The following is a 19,996-nucleotide window of genomic DNA, read 5'->3' as shown; positions in this document are numbered from 1 at the left end:
GAATAATGAAACCATGAATATTAGCAAATTTTTCATTGGTTTCATGATTATAAGATGCCCTTACTGTGAATAATTTCACAAACTTCCTAGCTTTAGGTTAAAAGTATGTTTTTTTTTGTTTTTTTTTTTGTTTTTTTTTTTTTTTTTTTTCTGAGAAAGCTACAATCAGGATTAAGTGAACATAATCATTTTGGATACCTAATGAATTTGATACAGATACATCAATAGAATACTGTGTAGACAGACGAGCTAATGAGGGAGAAGCCTGCTCTCTTCTGAGCCCTCAAGGATCAGTGGCTCCAGGGACATCTGTGGTCATGCTTCTTATCAAGCACTCAGTGTCTGTGGGCAAGGGGAGAGCTGGTATTAGAGTATACAGGATTGATGAGGAACTCTTTATCTTAATAGCAGACTTTTATTTTGCAGGTAATAGTAATAATTATTTTTTAAGTGGGGGTATTTCAGAATTTAAAGGTGTATCTGCCAGGCATAGTGGTTCACATCTGTAATCCCAGCATTTTGGGAGGCTGAGGTGGGTGCATCACTTAGGGTCAAAAGTTCAAGACCAGACTGGTCAACATGGTGAAACTCTGTCTCTACAAAAAACACAAAAAATTAGCTGGGCGTGGTGGCAGGTATCTGTAATCCCAGCTACTTGGGAGGTAGGAGAATCACTTGGACCGTGGAGGCAGAGGTTGCAGTGAGCTGAGATCGAGCCACTGCACTCCAGCCTGGGTGACAAGTCATTACGGAAATGCAAATCAAAGCCACAATTAAATACTACTTTCACACTCATTAGAATTGCAATTATCAAAAAAAGAAAATAACAAGTGTTGGTGAGAAGGTGGAGAAACTGAAACTTCCATGCATTGCTGGTAGAAATATAAAATGATGCAACTTCTATGAAAAACAGTATGGTGGTTCCTTAAGAAGTCAAACCAGGACTTCCGCCAAGATGGCAGAATAGGAACAGCTCCAGAGTGCAGTTCCCAGCAAGAGCAATGCAGAAGGTTGAGTAATCTCCGTATTCCCAACTGGGATACCAGGTTCATCTCAATGGGAATGGTTGGACAGTGGGTGTAGCCCAAGGAGGGCAAACCGAGGCAGGGAGGGGTGCTGCCTCACCTGGGAAGTGCAATAAGCTGGAGGGCCCTCCCTACTATCCAACGGAGGCCATTATGGACATTTCCCGCCACTCTGGAGCTCCGGTTTGGCTGCTATACTTCTCCCTCAGTCTTTGCAACCCACAGACCAGGAGATCCCCGCATGCCAACAGGTGCCACGGGTTTCCAGGGCAAATCTTGGCAGCCGATTCAGCAGTGCCACAAGTTCCCAGCACAAGTCTGAGCAGCCCTTTTGACTGGCACCTGGAGTGCCTGTGAGACAGTCGCCCATACCCCTGAGAGAAAGAGGGCTGAAGGCGGGGAGCCAGGTGATCTGGCTGAAGGGGGCTGAAGGCTGGGTTCTACCCCTACAGAGACCAGCAAACTGAATCCCACCGGCTTGGGATTTTTGCAACCAGCACAGCAGTTTGAGCTTGACCCTGGACAGCAGAGCTCCATGGGGGGAGGGGTGCCCACCACTACCGAGGCAGATCTAACCTTACCTGTGTAAACAAAAGCACAAATAAGTTTACACAGCAGCTGAGGGGAGCCTGCAGCATCTCAGCAATGCCTCTGCAGGCAGACTGTGACTCGACCACATTCCTTGCTGGGCAGGGCATCTCTGAAAAAAGCAGCAGCCTGTCAGGGACCTATAAATAAAGCCACACCTTCCCGAAACAGAGCACCTGGGAAAAGGGGCGGTTGTGAGTTCTGCTGCAGTAGACTTAAACATCCTTGCCCAGCAGCTCTGAAGGGAGCAACAGAGCTCCCAGCACAGCACTTGAGCTCTGACAAGGGACAGACTGCCTCCTCAAGTGGTTCCCCGACCCCTGTATATCCAGAGTCACCTAATATAGGAGATCTCTGGCTGACACCTGGCAGGTACCCTTCTGGGACAAAGCTACTACAGGAGAGGACAGGCAGCAATCATTGATGTTCTGCACCCTGCAGGTGATTCTCAGGCAAGCAGGGTCTGGAGTGGACCTCCAGCAGTCCTGCAGCAGAGGGGCTGGACTGTTAGAAAGAAAACAAACAAAAGAAAGAGCTTCAACATCAACAAAAAGGATGTCCACTCAGAGACCCTATCTGGAAGTCACCAACTTCAAAGACCAAAGGTAGATAAATCCATGAAGATGAAAAGAAACCAGCCCAAAAAGGATGAAAACACCAAAATCAGAACCCCTCTCCTCCAAGGGATTATAGCTTCTCACCAGCAAGGTGAGAAAACTGGATGGAGAATGAGTTTGATGAATTGACAGAAGCAGGCTTCAGAAGGTGGGTAATAAATTTCTCTGAGCTAAAGGAACATCTTCCAACTCAACGCAAAGAAACTAAGAACTTGAAAAAAGGTTAGATGGAATGCTAACTAGAATAACCAGCTTAAAGAAGAACATAAACAACTTGATGGAGCTGAAAAACACAGCATGAGAACTTTGCAAAGCATACACAAATTTCAATAGCTGAATTGATCAAGCAGAAGAAATGGCATCAGAGATTGAAGATCAACTCAATGAAATAAAATGAGAAGGCAAGATTAGAGAAAAAAGAGTGAAAAGAAATGAACAAAGCCTCCAAGAAATATGGAATTATGTGAAAAGACCTAATCTACGCTTGATCGGTGTACCTGAAGAGGACGGGAGAATGGATTCAAGCTGGAAAACACTCTTCAGGATATTATCCAGGAGAATTTCCCCAACCTAGCAAAGCAGGCCAACATTCAAAATACAGGAAATACAGAGAACACCACAAAGTTATTCCTCAAGAAGGGCAACCCTAAGGCACATAATCATCAGATTCACCAGTGTTGAAATGAAGGAAAAAATGCTAAGGCAGCCAAAGAGAAAGGTCAGGCCACCCACAGAGGGAAGGCCATCAGACTCACAGCGGATCTCTTGGCAGAAACCCTACATAAGCCAGAGGAGAGTGGAGGCCAATATTCAACATCCTTAAAGAAAAGAGCTTTCGACCCAAAATTCCATATGCAGCCAAACTAAGTTTCATCAGGGAAGGAGAAATAAAATCCTTAACGGACAAGCAATTCCTGAGAGATTTCGTCACCACCAGACCTGTCTAACAAGAGCTCCTGAAGGAAGCAGTAAACATAGAAAGGAACAACCAGTACCAGCCCCTGCAAAAACACACCAAATGGTAAAGACCATCAACACAATGAAAAATTGTCAACAAATGGGCAAAACAACCAGCTAGTATCAAAATGGCAGGATAAAATACACACATAACAATATTAACATTAATGTAAATGGGCTAAATGCCCCAATCAAAAGACACGGACTGGCAAATTGGATGAAAAGTCAAGAACCATTGGTGTGCTGTATTCAGGAGACCCACCTCACCAGCAAAGACACACACAGACTCAAAATAAAGGGATGGAGGAAGATTTACCAAGCAAACGGAGAGCAAAAACAGAAGGGGTTGCAATCATAGTCTCTAATAAAATGGACTTTAAACCAACAAAGATCAAAAGAGACAACGAAGGGCATTACATAATGGTAAAGGGATCAATGCAGCAAGAGCTAACTATCCTAAACATATATGCACCCAATACGGGAGCACCCACATATATAAAGCAAGTTCTTAACAACCTACAAAGAAACTTAAGACTACCACATAACAACACTGGGAGACTTAAATACTCCCCTGTCAATATTAGACAGATCAATGAGACAGAAAATAAACAAGGATATCCAGGACTTGAACTCAGATCTGGACCAGTTGGACCTAATAGACATCTACAGAACTTTCCATCCCAAATCCACAGAATATACATTCTTCTCAGCACCACACAGCACTTACTCTAAAACTGACCAAGTAATTCGAAGTAAATCACTCCTCAGCAAATGTAACAGAACAGAAATCATAACAACCAGTCTCTCAGACTACAGTGCAATCAAATTAGAACTCAGGACTATGAAACTCACGCAAAACCACACAACTACATGGAAACTGAACAACCTGCTCCTGAATGACTATTGGATAAATAATGAAATGAAGGCAGAAGTAAAGATGTTCTTCAAAACCAATGAGAACAAAGACACAGCATACCAGAATCTCTGGGACACATTTAAAGCAGTGTCTAAAGAGAAATTTACAGCACTAAATGCCCAAATGAGTAGCGAGGAAAGATGTAAAATAGACACTCTATCGTCAAAATTAAAAGAAAAGAACTAGAGGAGCAAGATAAAACAAATTCAAAAGCTAGCAGAACACAAGAAATAACAAAGATCAGGGCAGAACTGAGGGAGATAGAGACACAAAAACTCTTCAGAAAAATTAATAAATCCAGGAGCTGGTTTTTAAAAAGTTCAACAAAATAGACAGACCGCTAGCCAGACTAATAAAAAAGAAAAGAGAAGAATCGAATAGATGCAATAAAAAATGATAAAGGGTGATATCACCACTGATTCCACAGAGACTACGAACACCTCTATGCACATAAACCAGTAAATCTAGAAGAAATAGATAAATTCCTGGACACTTACACCCTTCCAAGACTAAACCAGGAAGAAGCTGAATCCCTGAATAGAGCAATAACAAGGTCAGAAGTTGACGCAGCAATTAATAGCCTACCAACCAAAAACAGTCCAGGTCTAGACAGGTTCACAGCTGAATTCTACCAGGTACAAAGAGGAACTGATACCATTACTTCTGAAACTATTGCTAACAACACAAAAAGAGGGAAACCTCCCTAACTCGTTTTATAAGACCAGCATCATCCTCATACCAAAACCTGGCAGAGATACAACTAAAAAAGAAAATTTCAGGCCAATATCCATGATGAACATTGATGTGAAAATCTTCAATAAAATACTGGCAAACCGAATGCAACAGCAGATCAAAAAGCTTATCCATCATTATCAAGTAGGCTTCATCCTGGGGATGCAAGGCTGGTTCAACATACGCAAATCCAAAAAGGAAATCCATCACATAAACAGAACCAAAGACAAAAACCACATGATTATCTCAATAGATGCAGAGAAGGCCTTTGACAAAATTCGACAGCGTTTACGCCAAAAACTCTCAATAAACTAGGTATGGATAGAATGTGTCTCAAAATAATAAAAGCTATCTATGACAAACCCACAGCCAATATCATACTGAATGGGCAAAAACTGGAAGCATTCCCTTTGAAAACTGGCACTAGACAAGGGTGTCCTCTCTCACCAATCCTATTTAACATAGTATTGGAAGTTCTAGCTAGACAAATCAGGCAAGAAAAAGAAATAAAGGGTATTTAATTAGGAAAACAGGAAGTCAAATTGTCTCTTTGTAAATGACATGATTGTCTATTTAGAAAACCCCATTGTCCAAGCCCCAAATCTCCTTATGATAAGCAACTTCAGCAAAGTCTCAGGATACAAAATCAACGTGCAAAAATCACAAGCATTCCTATACACCAATAACAGACAGAACCAAATCATGAGTGAACCACCATTCACAAATGCTACAAAGAGAGTAAAATACCTAGGAATACAGCTAACAAAGCACTTGAAAGACCTCTTCAAGGAGAACTACAAAGCACTGCTCAAGGAACTAAGAAAGGACACAAACAGATGGAAAAACATTCCAGGCTCATGGTTAGGAAGAATCAATATCGTGAAAATGGCCATACTGCCCAAAGTAATTTATAGATTCAGTGCTATCACCATCAAGCTACCATGGACCTTCTTCACAGAACTCGAAAAAACCACCTTAAACTTCACATGGAATCAAAAAAGAGCCTGCATAGCCAAGACAATCCTAAGCAAAAAGAATAAAGCTGGAGGAATCACACTACCTGACTTCAAACTATACTGTAAGTTTACAGTAATCAAAACAGCACGGTACTGGTACCAAAACAAAGATAAGATCAATGGAACATAACAGAGGCCTTGGAAGGATCACCATATATCTACAACCATCTGATCTTTGACAAACTGGAAAAAAACAAGCAATGAGGAAAGGATTCCCTATTTAACAAATGATGTTGGAAAAACAGGCTAACCATGCGCAGAAAGCTGAAACTGGATCCCTTCCTTACACCTTATACAAAAATTACCTCCAGTTAGATTACAAATTTAAACATAAGACCCAATAACATGAAAACCCTAGAAGAAAACCTAGGTAATACCATTCAGGACACAGGCAATACCATTCATAGGCATAGGCAAGGACTTCATGACTAAAACAGGAAAAACAATGGCAACAAAAGCCAAAATAGACAAATGGGATGTAATTAAACATAAGAGCTTTTACATAGCAAAAAGAAACTATCATTACAGTGAACTGGCAACCAAGAGAATGGGAAAATATTTTTGCAATCTACCCATCTGACAAAGGATTAATACCAGAATCTACAAAGAACTAAAACAAATTTACAAGAAAAAAACCAACCCCATTAAAAAGTGGGCAAAAGATATGAACAGGCACTTTCAAAAGAAGACTTTTATGCGGCCAACAAACATATGAAAAAATGCTCATCATCACTGGTCATTAGAGAAATGCAAATCAAAACCACATTGAGATACCATCTCACACCAGTTAGAATGGCGATCATTAAAAAATCTGGAGACAACAGATGCTGGAGAGGATGTGGAGAAATAAGAATGCTTTTACACTGTTGGTGGGAGTGAAAATTAGTGCAACCATTGTGGAAGACAGTGTGGTGATTCCTCAAGCATCTAGAAATAGAAATACCATTTAACCCAGCAATCTCATTACTGGGTATATACCCAAAGGATTATTAATTGTTCTATTATAAAGACACATGTACATGTATGTTCATTGGGGCACTGTTTACAATAGCAAAGACTTGGAAGCAACCCAAATGCCCATCAAGGATAGCCTATATAAAGAAAATGCGGAACACATACACCATGGAATACTATGCAGCCATAAAAAAGGATGAGTTCATGTTCTTTGCAAGGACATGATAAATGTGGAAATCATCATTCTTAGCAAACTGTCACAAGAACAGAAAACCAAACACCACATGTTCTCACTCATAAGTGGGTAATGAACAATGAGAACACATGGACACAGGGACTGGAACACCACACAGTGGGGTCTGTTGGGGAGTAGGGGGCTAGGGGAGTGATAATATTGTGGGGGCAGTTGGGGGAGTGAAAACCTTAGAAAAATAACTAATGTAGGTAATGGGGTGATGGAGGCTGCAAACCACCATGGCATGTGTTTACCTATGTAACAATCCTGCAAGATCTGCACATGTACCCCAGAAGTATATATATAAAAAATAAAAAGTCAAACCATTAGATCCAGCAATTCCACTTCCATATCTACAGCCAAAAAAAAAAAAATTCAGAGCAGAAACTAAACAGATACGTGTATACTTATATTCACAGAAGCATTATTCACACAGTAGCCCAGAGGTGAAAACAAAGCAAATGTCTATGAACAGATGAATGGATAAATAAAATGTGGCATATATATACAACAGAATATTATTTAGCTGTAGAAAAGGAAATTCTGACACATAACGTGGATGTACTTTGAAAACATTATGCTAAGTAAAATAAGCCAGACACAAAATAACAAATATTGTATAATTCCACTTAAGAGTTACCTAGAATAGGCAACTTCATACAGACAGAAAGTAGAATATAGATTACCAGGGGCTTGTGGAGAGGAGTTAGCGTTTAATGGCACCAGAGTTCATGCTGGGGGATGATGAAAAGTTCTGGAAATGAAGAGCGGTGTTGGTTGGACCATGTTATGACTGTGGTTAATACCACTGAAAATACATCTAAAAATAGTTAAAATGGTAATTTTTATGTTATGTATATTTTACCACTTTTTTTTTTAAAGGCATTTCATGAGGCTGGGTATGATGGCTTATGCCTGCCATCCCAGTACTTTGGGAAGCCAAGCCAAAGAACTGCTTTAGCCCAGAAGTTCAAGACAAGTCTAGACAACAAAGGAAGACCCTTTGTCTTTTTTTTTTTTTTAAGGCATTGGCTGGGTGCAGTGGCTCACATCTTAGCACTTTGGGAGGCAAAGGCAGGCAAATCATGAGGTCAGGAGATCGAGAGCATCCTGGATAACACGGTAAAACCCATCTCTACTATAAATACAAAAAATTAGCCAGGCATAGTGGTATGCGCCTGTAGCCCCAGCTACTCAGGAGGCTGAGGCAGGAGAATCGCTTGAACACAGGAGCAGAGGTTGTAGTGAGCCGAGATTGTACCACTGCACTCCAGCCTGGGCGACAGAGCGAGACTCCATTTTGCGGGGGGGGGGTAGGGATGGGGGGAAGGCTTTTCATGGACTATATGTGTATACATGCAAAAGCTTACAGAGGAAATGTATTTCTGCCTCAAAGAAGAGTAATTTCATTTATTCAGTCAAATGTATTAAATATCTATACATTTATGAGATATGTATAGAAACACAGTTCAGACAATTTAGACCTAGAATTTCATACGGTATTGGGAATGAAAGTCAAAATATGATAAAGTCGTGTAAGTGCTATTATAGAGCCATCTATGTAACTACTCTGGTCCTAAGATTTGTAGATTAGCCTCCCAAGGGGATTGGGACACTTCCCAAGGATCCTTGGGGACAGTGACAGGCCCTAAGTGTCCCTACTTTCATCGCTTTCAGTTTTTTCCATACCGTAGGACATCAAAGCTACGGACAACCACATATCAGTACTCAGTTGATTCTAAGACAGAGTATTAAGCAGATGTTGACAAGGTTCTTCTTTGCTTAGTGTTTGGAGAACTTAAAAAAGCAGAGAACAATCCCTCATATTTTGAACTATGAGCTTAATTCAGTGAGTAATTCCTCATAAGCACCAAAATAGGTCACTGGTTTATAATCATTTAGCAGAAGAAATTGGCAGATAGAAAATTTAAGTAATGGGCTATTGTCAGAGAGCACACTGGAATAAGTTGAAGACTATCGGGGATCAGATGTGCAGGTTAAGCCTCCACAGCACAGTGTGGCCCAGCCCCCCATTTCCACTCCCTGCCCTACCCTGGGACCTCTGTTCAAAAGGAGGACATGTGCTCTTCCATTTGTTGAACTTTAAACAGGAAACAGTTTTAAAATAATGTTGTATGATTTTGTGAATCCTTATGATTAACATATAGCCATTCAAATTTTTCAGGAATGATGAGAAATATAAACCTCAGAAACTTAAGGGCAGACTGTTTGAAAAGCATGGTCTTTTACAGCCTTTGAAAACAGTCAGAGGTGGTAGTGAAATCGTGTGTGCTGTTTTGAGTCGTGGCCTCAAAGCACATACAAATATAATTTGTGGTATATTGTTTATTTGTTTTTCCTTTTAAGATGTCCGAATATTGGTCACCTACATATTTATATTTCCCTTATCTCCCTCATCAGATTCTAGTTTCTATTTTTTATGTCTCTCCTAACATTACCTATTCAAATTACTTTCAATCAGTACCTCTGACAGCTTCAGAATGTCATCCAAAAAACCACTCCCACAGACATTAGCACAGATTTGAGTACACCCATCTTTCATGCCTCACTGTTTCCTTCGATTTCTACCATATTAACTGTAAAGAACACTATACATATTTCTGTAGACACATCCCCTGCAGTGGTCTCCCAGTGCCTCCCTCCCCTCAAACAAGGTAACAAGGAACACACCTTCCTCTTTTCTATGTCATCAGCGCTAAAACAGAGCAGTCAGTGCATGTTTGTAGAATTGATAGATGAGTGTATTTGGGACATATTAACTTTATGAGACCAGGGATGGGTTTAGAAGGTGAGTTTTTGTTTTAGAAATCCCTGTTCCAAACCCAATCTAGCAGTCATTTCTATACCAAATGAACAAAAAAGAAATCTCAAATCAGACAATTTAATGAATGTAAAATACATAGGACAGAAGCAGGCATATTAAAGTCAATAAATCGTAGTTTTTCTCTGTACTCCTGTCAGCTAATATTTAAGTTGTTATTACATTCAGGGACTTCTGATCACAGACACAAAAGGCACAATGCCATGGACCTTTTCCTGCAGCACTCTCCTGAATGTAAGCACTATGTGACTTTCACATTATAGAGCCCATGATGAGTCACCACCCCAGCCCAAGAAGCCACATGGTTCACCTGTGGGCAAGAGGCAGAGAGCACAACAGTAGGGCAACTATAACAAAAACAACCTGTTTTCCAAATTCTAATAATAGACTGTAGGAAAACACACATTTAGACACACATCTAACGCTAGAACTTGTAGCCATTTTAAAGCTATTAACATGGATCACATGCCAAGCAAAAGTCTCTCTTCCACTCTTCCACCCCTACGCTTAACCTAAAAATAAAATGAAACACTACAGCCACATATTTTGCTTGCCTCAGCCAAGAGCTCAAAAAACCCCCTCAAGTCCTACTGTTGCTGGATCAGTCCACTGTATACTATGAGTCAGCACTTCTCCACATTTCTGGAAATTCCTCACCAGCAACATGACCTACAAGAGGAAGCCAACTTTCCATTTCAATGTATAACAGGAAGTATTCAAACAGATTTCGCCTAAACTGGAGAATTGTTGTTAATGTTAACTGCTGTTACATCAAAATTAGTGCAAATCTACTGAAAGACATCAAGCTGTTTTTTAAAAAAGCGTAATATTTTAAAATACAGACATATAGATTGTGATTAGCTAAACCAGTCTAGTGAATTTGAACAGAGGTACTTCAGTGGCTGGAAGACAAGAAAAACACAAACTTTAAATTTAACTCAATTACTGTCCATTTTTCTATTGCACATATTATTGCAGAGTTGTAAAACTTGGGCAAAACCTGTTTGTTATGTTAAGAAACTGCTAAGTTTTGTTTTGAATATCTGGTTTGAGCAGTAATGTATAGAAATAACATTGGAAGTGTAAATATTTTGAGAAAAGACATTCTGCAGCAGATGCTACCATAGAGTTTACCTCTCTCCTCAATAACTGGTTTAAATTTGTTTGAACAGCACAAACTATGTTAATAGATTACAGAGATTTTAAGTTTCAGAAGTGACTTTTCAGAATATTAACAGACCTTAAAACAGCCTGTAGATTAACTAGAGGGTCATTTCGTTGGGGTCCTTGCTTTTACACTGAGAAAGTTGCTTTCATAGTTAAAATGTCAACTATAGGAAGTCGTTTTTCCATAATTCTTACAGAGTTTCAAGACTTAAGTTCAGTAAAAAGCCAAATAGTTTGGTTATTACAGTCATTAATAAACTTATTTAACATTCGTGCAGCATCGGAATGTAAGACATCTGGTTCTAATTTCAATTTTGGCTCAGAATAAAAGTGCCTCCCCCACAAGACTTTGATTATAAACTGTCCTTTTCCTCCTCTCTTTTTTTCTTCTTTGGAACTGTTGTCCTTCATTCTTGCTGGAAGCCACCTGACCACTGCCAGGAAGAGGAATGCAAAACATTCCCAGGAGCGGCCGTGACGTCAGCGCCACATTCCACCTCTCCGTGGTCAGGGCTGTCGGGAAGCTCCAGCCTCCAGCAAAACCACTGGGAGAGATAGCAGCTGAGGCCTGCACTAAATCATATTATACTAAATACTGCTTCATGTTATGCTTTAAAAATGCACAATATCTTCCCCCAAAACAGAGAGAAAGAGAGTGGGAACAGAGCTGGCTTTCAAGCCGTATTTACTGTTTATCTTCAAAACACCTTTTGGTTGCAGGGAGGAGAAAAGTAAAAAGTGATTAACGATAATCCTCAGCTGACCAATCACCACAGGTAAGTGTCTAGACAAGGTGAGAAGAACAACAGAAGAGTCTGAGTTTCAGCTAGCACATCCCCCTCTATTAAACCATCCTCAACAACCCAGTCGCTAAGCTCTGTCTCAGAAGAAAGAGACAAAAGTCCCATTCAAGGACGCTTTAGAAACCCTAAGAAAGCAGTGAAAGTGGGGAGGAGCATGGGGCGAACATGGCGGCTGAACAACAGGAGGTGCTGAGGGAGTCTGTGGTGGCGACAGGGGCGAGGAGGACTGGCCCACTTCTTCCTCAAATTGCTTGGCTGGGACTTGCAGATGGTGCTAGTGAGCTTTTATGAGGATGGAGGGGATGAAGACAACACAACCATTTCGTAGGCAACCCCCAGTTCAGTGTCCAGAGGCACAGTCCCAAGTGATAATAAAGTGACATCCTTGGGCCGGGCGCGGTGGCTCACGCCTGTAATCCCAGCACTTTGGGAGGCCGAGGCGGGTGGATCACGAGGTCAAGAGATCGAGACCATCCTGGTCAACATGGTGAAACCCGTCTCTACTAAAAATAGAAAACATTAGCTGGGCGTGGTGGCGCGTGCCTGTAATCCCAGCTACTTGGGAGGCTGAGGCAGGAGAATTGCCTGAACCCAGGAGGCAGAGGTTGCGGTGAGCCGAGATCGCGCCATTGCATGCCAGCCTGGGTGACAAGAGCGAAACTCCATCTCAAAAAAAAAAAAAAAAAGTGATATCCTTTAGAGACCTCATTTATGACCAAGATGAGGAGGAGGAGGAAGGCCAGAGGTTTTATGCTGGGGGCCCAGACCGAAGTGGACAACAGATTGTTGGCCCTCCCAGAAGAAAAGTCCTAATGAGCCGGTGGATGATCTCTTTAAATGTGCCAAAGAGCATGGAGCTGTGGAGTGAGTGACCAAGCCCTGGAGAAACCAGTAAACTGAGATCATCTGCAGGAGGTGGCTACAGCGTTGGAGCAGCCAGAGGAAGAGTCTGCCTGTGTGGCAGGAAAAAAGAGGCAGCATTCCAGCCAAGATGTTCACGTAGTACAGAAACTCTGGAAGAGTGGATTCAGCCTGGATAATGGGGAACTCAGAAGCTACCAAGACCCATCCAATGCCCAGTTTCTGGGGTCTATCCACAGAGGGGAGGTGCCAGCAGAGGTGAGGAGGTGAGCTCACGGTGGACAGGTAAACTTGGATATGGAGGACCACTGGGACAAGGACTCTGTGAAGTCCAAAGGAACCTTCAAAGTCTTCACTGGCGAGGGTCAGAAGCGGGCAGCCCTGCCCCCTAGGGGTTGAGTACCACCTCTCCAGACCAACCAGCAGAAAACAAAGCCAAATCCAGCTCTTCCTTCTTAATTGTCCAATCAGAGCCTACCACAAACACCCAAATTTGGTTTGCAGACGGTGGGAGGCTGGTGCAGAAATTTAACCACAGCCACAAGATTAGCGACATCCGACTCTTCATCATGGATGCCAGCCATGGCTGCCACCAGCCTTATCCTCATGCCTACTTTCCTTAACAAAGAGCTGGCTGATGAGAGCCTGACCCCGAAGGAAGCCACCGTGCTCAATGTTGTCATCGTGCACCAGAGAACATAACTGCCCAGCCAGCCGCCTGGACTCGCCCCTGTGTTTCCCATGACCAGTGGCCATACCCCATGGGGATCGCCCCTCCTGCTGCCTTGTACACACCAGCAGTCCAGTGCAACATCTCCTCCACAGCTCTGGGTTCTTAGATGTTGTCTGAACATTTGCTTTCTTCTTAGTTGGATTTCCTGGGTTTTGGCGATGATTAATGAACTTAAATGAAAAGAAATAAAACAACCAAAAATACATCCGAATGTATGTATTTTCACTAAAAAGAAATATATAGACATAGAAACTGAAGATGGTAATAACTGCAAAAAATTCCAAACATACACATAATTCTCTTATATACAGTTTTTCATTTGTAACTTCCTAGACTCTATCAACATGTATATTTGTTAACTATATGTACAAATACATTATACACTTTTTTCTGCAAATACTATACTGAATATTTCCCCATTCTATTTAATATATTATGATCTTTCATACTTTATGAAACTCTAAAACTGTAAAAAAATTTTTTGGGAAGGAGAGAAGAGTTCTACTGCAAAAAAATGCTTTATATACATAATTTTTTATGCTGAACAATTTCCTTGGAGTAAACTTTCAGGCATGGATATCTAGATTAAGTATGCAATTTCTTTTGACATTTACTGCATATTGCTATATTGAATTCCAAAAGAATTGTATTCAGTAAGGCAATTACACATTTCAGCGCACCCACTGTAACTTTGACAGCATTTGTGCATGCACATTTAATTACACAGAGTTGACATATACATTTTGCCAAGATACTTTAATTTAAAATTTCTTTGATTAATAATGAGACTGAGAATTCCTTCATGAGTTGGGTTTTGGGCAACTTCTGAGGTGAGAAATTTTAGAAAAAAAACCACATTTCTAGTAATGACTGTAACTGAAATCAAAATGCATACTTTACCTAATCCAAACAATAGAAATTGTTGTATTGGAGTTTCTTAATAATATATGCTGCTTTTAGGAGCATCAGAATTTGACATGACACAAACTGTAAGTTCTGGATATACGGTGTGTGGTGTACAGATGTGTGTGTCATGTGTGTGGTTTGTGCACAAGTGGTATGTGACGTGTGGTGTGTGTGTTATGTATGTGTGAGTGTACCATATTATATGTATATATACACATCCACATGCCACTATAGTATTGTGTTGTAACAAAAGAGGACAAGAAGTTAAGAGATGTATGTTATAGACCTAGCTCTGCCTCCAGAAAAGTTAATTACGGTTTTTGAATCTGTTTCCTCATCTGTAAGAATCTAGTTTTATGAATACTATACAGTTATCTTAACAGGAAGGAAGAAAATAAATGTCAAAGTAGGGTGAAAAGTTATTTGACGTTCTTTTTTGTCTGTTAGATGTTACGTTACTAGAGAAAGATATCCAAGGTATAAAACTGGGAGTTTGTCATAGTTGCCAACATGCCAGTTTATAAGTGGCACTCTCCTGGGCCCTAAAACCAAGTACTTTAAAACTTCTACCTTCTGCATAGAATAACAGCCCACTGGAATCAAAATCAGAACGCCTAGATGCCAGGGATGTCTTGATAAAATGCAGATGTAGAAATATAGACTTAGGGGGATCTATCATGTCTCCTGCTTACTCACCTCCCAACTACACTCCCACGAGGCCACAGACAGGAAGACCAGCATTGCAGATGCTGCCTCAAGGGCTTCCTGATTTCTACAAGAACAGGAATGGCTAAGGCAGCAGAGCTAAGCATCCAGAGGCAAGACAGTCCCGAGAACATAACAAGCCAGAGGGCCAAAGTATTGGTGTGAGCTGGCCAGGTATTTGGAAGTGGACAGTTAATGAGAGGGTTCGTAGGGCCACTACAGTGGGAAAGCCTCCGACAGCGATCTGATCTGTAGGCACATGACAGAGGCCTGGAGGGATCCAGCACGACAGTGTCAACAGTCACTCTTCTCTCCTCCAACAGCCTCTCACGGAAGGAGCAGCTGGTCCTTTAAGGAAGAACACTTCCATAATATGGGACTCATATAAGAAATTTTCTTCTACCCATTCCCAAAGAATGTGCAGTTACTTCTGAGGAGAAAAAGAAATAACTGGACTTCTCAGCACTTGATGGACGTTGTCCCTGAGGACTTAACACCTTTGTGTCCTGACGGTGGGGTGGAAGCTGCACGGGAGACAGACACAAATAGAGTCTATGGTGTTACTACCTGCCTAGAACCTGGGTTTACAGATGGGATCTACACTCACACACAGGCAGTTTCCACAGCTGTACCTTGACCTATGCAGTGAGCATTGTTAGAATTCAAAGGGCTAAAGAAAAGCTTCTGAAATTCTCTTCCCTGCCACAAAAGCAACCAAAAGCAATTACTACATCTTTTAAAGGAATTGCAAACATTAATGCCACTGTCAGAGACTTGAAGGGTTCAGGGTGGGGACTCCTCCCATCACATCTCTTTTATTGTGTGTAGGCCTGTGCAGATGACACACAGATCTTTGAGAATGACAGTGAATTATAACAAACTTTGTCAAGGAGCAACTCCAGTTGATCAAGCCCATTAATCAAATCAACGCATTCCCTTACCTGACGTGCAGCTTCTGATATGATGAACATGGTGTGTGTGTTTTCCTATCCCAATGGCAGGAAAAATGAAAGCTACCTGCTTTCACCATCTTGTCTGAGCACCATGTCAACTCTGGTTCTGTGCCGTAACTCAGTCTATAGGAACCTCAATCATCTTATCAGTCCACAAGACATCATGCTGATAGGATTTGTTAGCAAGAAGTAACAATACCTGAGGATACCCTGATAAGGCAAGTATTTGCAGGAGGGCAGAAGACACATACTCCAAAAGTCCAGCCTGCTCCCAGGTCACCTTTTGAGTACTACCTTGATCTGTTTACTGAGTAACCTATAAAGCTTCCAGTATTGAATGGGCCAAGAAAAAGCTCTCCATATGGGCTAGAAGGCAAGCCCCTGTGGCCAATGTACTGGGATACTCAGTCAAAACAATAGTGGAAAGTCCCAAGGTTTTGGGGTAATGTCATACTCTACATAGCAAGTAACTATCTTCCTTTTGATAAACAGATTGGCTTCATACTGTCTCCTAGTGGACAATGAACAGCTGACATTTCACATTAGATAACGGTGAAACCATGTCCATGGGACCCACATGTACTGGGTATTGAGGCTCCAGAGGACATGTCTAGGACACTGTGTCCTCAGGTGAAAGTCATATATGTAGGATATTTAGGTGTGAATAGCATCCGAAACTCAGTTCCGTCAACAGGAAGCTTATATTCCTGATGTGCCTACTCTTGCATCTGCCATCCTTCCCTCAGCCCACATTACGGCTCAGGGAAAGTCTGCATGACCAGCTGTCGGAGGAGCTGGTATCCAGATACAGCAACACCGCATGGGCAGCAACTGAAGTCGGCTGTTACAGCTTTGTAGCTCCCTTCAGAGAAGACCCTGACGGAGGAGCAGGGCTTCCCATGGCATGCCTTGGGTCCAGTCTGCCCAGAAGAGATGGTAATAGATCACACTGATTCATGGGCAGCAGCAATCGCTGAGCTAAAGCACTGGGAACACGCTTTAGGGGCACTACTCACAGACCATCTGACCCAAGTGAAAAGACAGCTTGCAGTGCAAGCCTCTACTCACAAAGAATCAGAGCATACACTGACCAGCACAGACAAAGGAGGAAGAAGGCTGAGGAGCTGGCAGCAGGTGGCTGGAAAGAAGCATGTGGGTGGATTTCTTGAACTAGGAATAAGAAGAATACGGTGTCCATATGAATGCTTACTGGAGAAGAGACTCTCAGAAACCAAGTGGACATGATAAATCACCCTATGAATGCTTGTCTCACTCTCTCCACAGTAGCCCAGAGCTTGTTTAGCGGGCACATCAGCAAAGTGACCACAGTAGTCAAAATACAACATGGGCAGCCTCCCTGCACAGAGCTCAGCTGTTTCCCAAATGAGTGGAGTGTCAACTTGACAGGAGCAACAAACAATCTGGAGGGACCACCTGCTACAAAGTAGCCGATTCATTACACTGCCCTTCTATCAGGACAGGATACTATTTTATCCTTACTAGTAGTACACCTACTCAGGTTTGGTTTTGTCTTCACTCTCTGCCAGTAACACTGCATATGTCCTCCAGCCCACTAGGTGACACATTTGGATACTTTAGGACATGCAGACCATGAAACGGGTAGTAACCACTTGTAGAAATGAGAACTCTAATCATTACGTATACTTCTTCCTTTCTTAGTGTGGCAAGTATATATTTATGCATGTGAACTCATTTCCTTTCACCTTTTCCCCAGTTTTAGATAGGGTGTATTGGTGATATTAGCCTTGCAATTCATTCCGTAGGTTACAGGATCCCAGAATTCTAAGATAGAACACTGCCTAAATTAGAGAAAGAAAGAAGGTCACACTGAGAACCTGCGCTGGTGGAGCCGACTGCAGAAATGAAGATTTGCGGACTGCCCTCTAGGGAGAAGAGAGACCCTCATTATTTCTCTAAGGGAGAACTGTATGATAGGTGTAAACAACCTGTTGCTGCCGTTGTTTGGAAATGTAAGGGAGCTTTATGTTGACACAGAACAGCTAAACATGCAGCTGCAATGACAGCATTTGCATGGAACTGCCTGGCAGCTTCCCTCTTCCCTGTGTTACTTCCAGGTTGAGTGGGCAGCAGCCAAACATGCTCAGCTTAGAAGGCGTCGCCTGGATTCTGTCCTCTGCAACTGAGCTCTCAACTCTTGTAGCATTACTGCAAGAAACAAAGGAGGTACTATATATGCAGAAATAATTTGAGAAAGTATAGAAACATCTACAGAAGGCATAATTTTCCATTTTATAGTTTAAGATTGAGAAAATGATGAGTCAGAAGATATATTCAATGTGCCAGGAGGGCAACTCAAAAATAATAGAATTACATATACTGAAATCATGTACAAGATATAGGCTAAGTATACATATGATTGAGAAGTTAGTGAAAAAAATTCACAAAAGTTAAAGATTGGGAGAGAGTGAACACTAATATTCTGGGCGGCACTGCTAGTTTTGTCACTAGATGACCACAGATCGGTGCATTTGAAATGCCGCTGTTTCATTTGACAGTGTCTATTTCTTTTTTCGTTTTCTTTTTTTTTTTTGAGATGGAGTCTTGCTCTGTCACCAGGCTGGAGTGCAGTGGCATGATCCTGGCTCACTGTAACCTCTGCCTCCAGGGCTCAAGTGACTCTCCTGCCTCAGCCTCCCAAGTAGCTGTGACTACAGGCACGCATCATCATGTCCAGCTAATTTTTGTATTTTTTAGTAGAGACCGGGTTTCACCGAGTTGACCAGGGTGGTCTTGATCTCTTGACCTTGTGATCCACCCGCCTTGGCCTCCCAAAATGCTGGGATTACAGGCGTGATCAGCTGATGGTGTCTATTTCTGAAAGTCATGGTGCTCAATTGTCCACAAGTAGTTCGAATGTTTTAATGAAGCCAAAGTAGTTCCAGAGCCATTTCAGGGATTCAAGTCTGCTTGATGGGAGAGAGAGAGCCTAGGGTGAAATTGTATTTTCGAGGCAACCCCAAAGCTCTAAGAGACTTTTTGAGCCAATAATAGTGCAAACATACATCCTGTCATTTGGATAATATCAGTCTGCATTCTAAAAGTCTTAGAGTCATAGACTTTGCATGAACTTCTGTCCTTAGTTACATGCCAGTGTAGTGCAGCCAAGAATCATACATGAAGCAATTTGTCATGTACTCTTCATATTTTCTGTGCTTAGTTTTACCAAAGTGATTTTCCAACAGTCAACAGGCATTTGTTGAGCTCCTTCTAGGCAGACAGCAGTAAATGCTCACTGATCCATATAAATGTCTTTTTATGTTTCTTTTGCTAAACAACTAGAATTTCTGATACTGAAAGTTAACTGAAGGACCATAGAGGACTTTGCTTCTAGATGGTAATGAAAAACCTAGTGATAGTGATTACAAACATTTTCTTAAATAAACAAAATAGGTACATATTGTGACACTGTTTATTCAGTACACCATCAAAAAGCTAAGTGAAGAAACACTGAATTTGGGATCCAAATGAACCAATGAGGTAACGGCACAGCAATTACTCAATATAGACATAAAAGATATTCTTAACATTACACCTTTCTCTCAATGCAAAGACTATGGAGTACCTCACACATTATGGACTGGTTGAACATACATACAAACATGTTAGGTCTAAGTCGGTGTGGCAAATGTACAAGTCTTGACCTGGTAGATGTGCTCCCTTTTGCAGCAAAGGAAAAGCCCAGAAAATAGCACAGAATATCTAGGATATACAGTAGCAACAGTCAAAAAAACTTGGTCCTATTTTTATAGTCAGAATATAGACAATCTTCCTACAGACTATCTGGGAAGGTTATAAACAATGAAAGTATTCATTGAAACCCATAACTTAAGCGTTGTTTTGCATTACTGCTTTATTTTAAAACAAAAAAGCTATTTTTCAGTAATGGTCTGGGCTGCTTTTAGAAATGGTGATTTGAATAGTACAGTGTGTTAGATCATAGAAGA

At 41.5% G+C, this 19,996-nt stretch overlaps 1 protein-coding gene and 1 pseudogene across 6 annotated transcripts in view; one reads left to right on the top strand and one right to left on the bottom strand.

Moving 5' to 3' along the window:
• The window catches only part of SPIDR (scaffold protein involved in DNA repair), a 401,999-nt gene that overhangs the window by 179,735 nt on the left and 202,268 nt on the right, over positions 1–19,996 (bottom strand). Inside the window, exon 1 of one of the 6 annotated variants that reach the window (XM_074386638.1) lies at positions 13,509–19,996. This exon is cut by the window's right edge and continues 48,047 nt beyond it. The exons of the other annotated variants lie outside the window; for them this stretch is intronic. Within the exon in view, the coding sequence (XP_074242739.1) occupies positions 13,509–13,693 (185 nt within the window). The 5' untranslated portion in view covers positions 13,694–19,996. The remainder of the gene's footprint in view (positions 1–13,508) is intronic. 6 annotated transcript variants of the gene reach the window in all.
• LOC104653366 (NSFL1 cofactor p47-like) lies at positions 12,018–13,417 on the top strand (annotated as a pseudogene).

This window comes from Saimiri boliviensis, chromosome 15 (assembly GCF_048565385.1).
Source record: "Saimiri boliviensis isolate mSaiBol1 chromosome 15, mSaiBol1.pri, whole genome shotgun sequence".
Classification (NCBI taxonomy): Eukaryota; Metazoa; Chordata; class Mammalia; order Primates; family Cebidae; genus Saimiri; species Saimiri boliviensis.
This window is presented reverse-complemented; position numbering and strand designations above follow the sequence as displayed.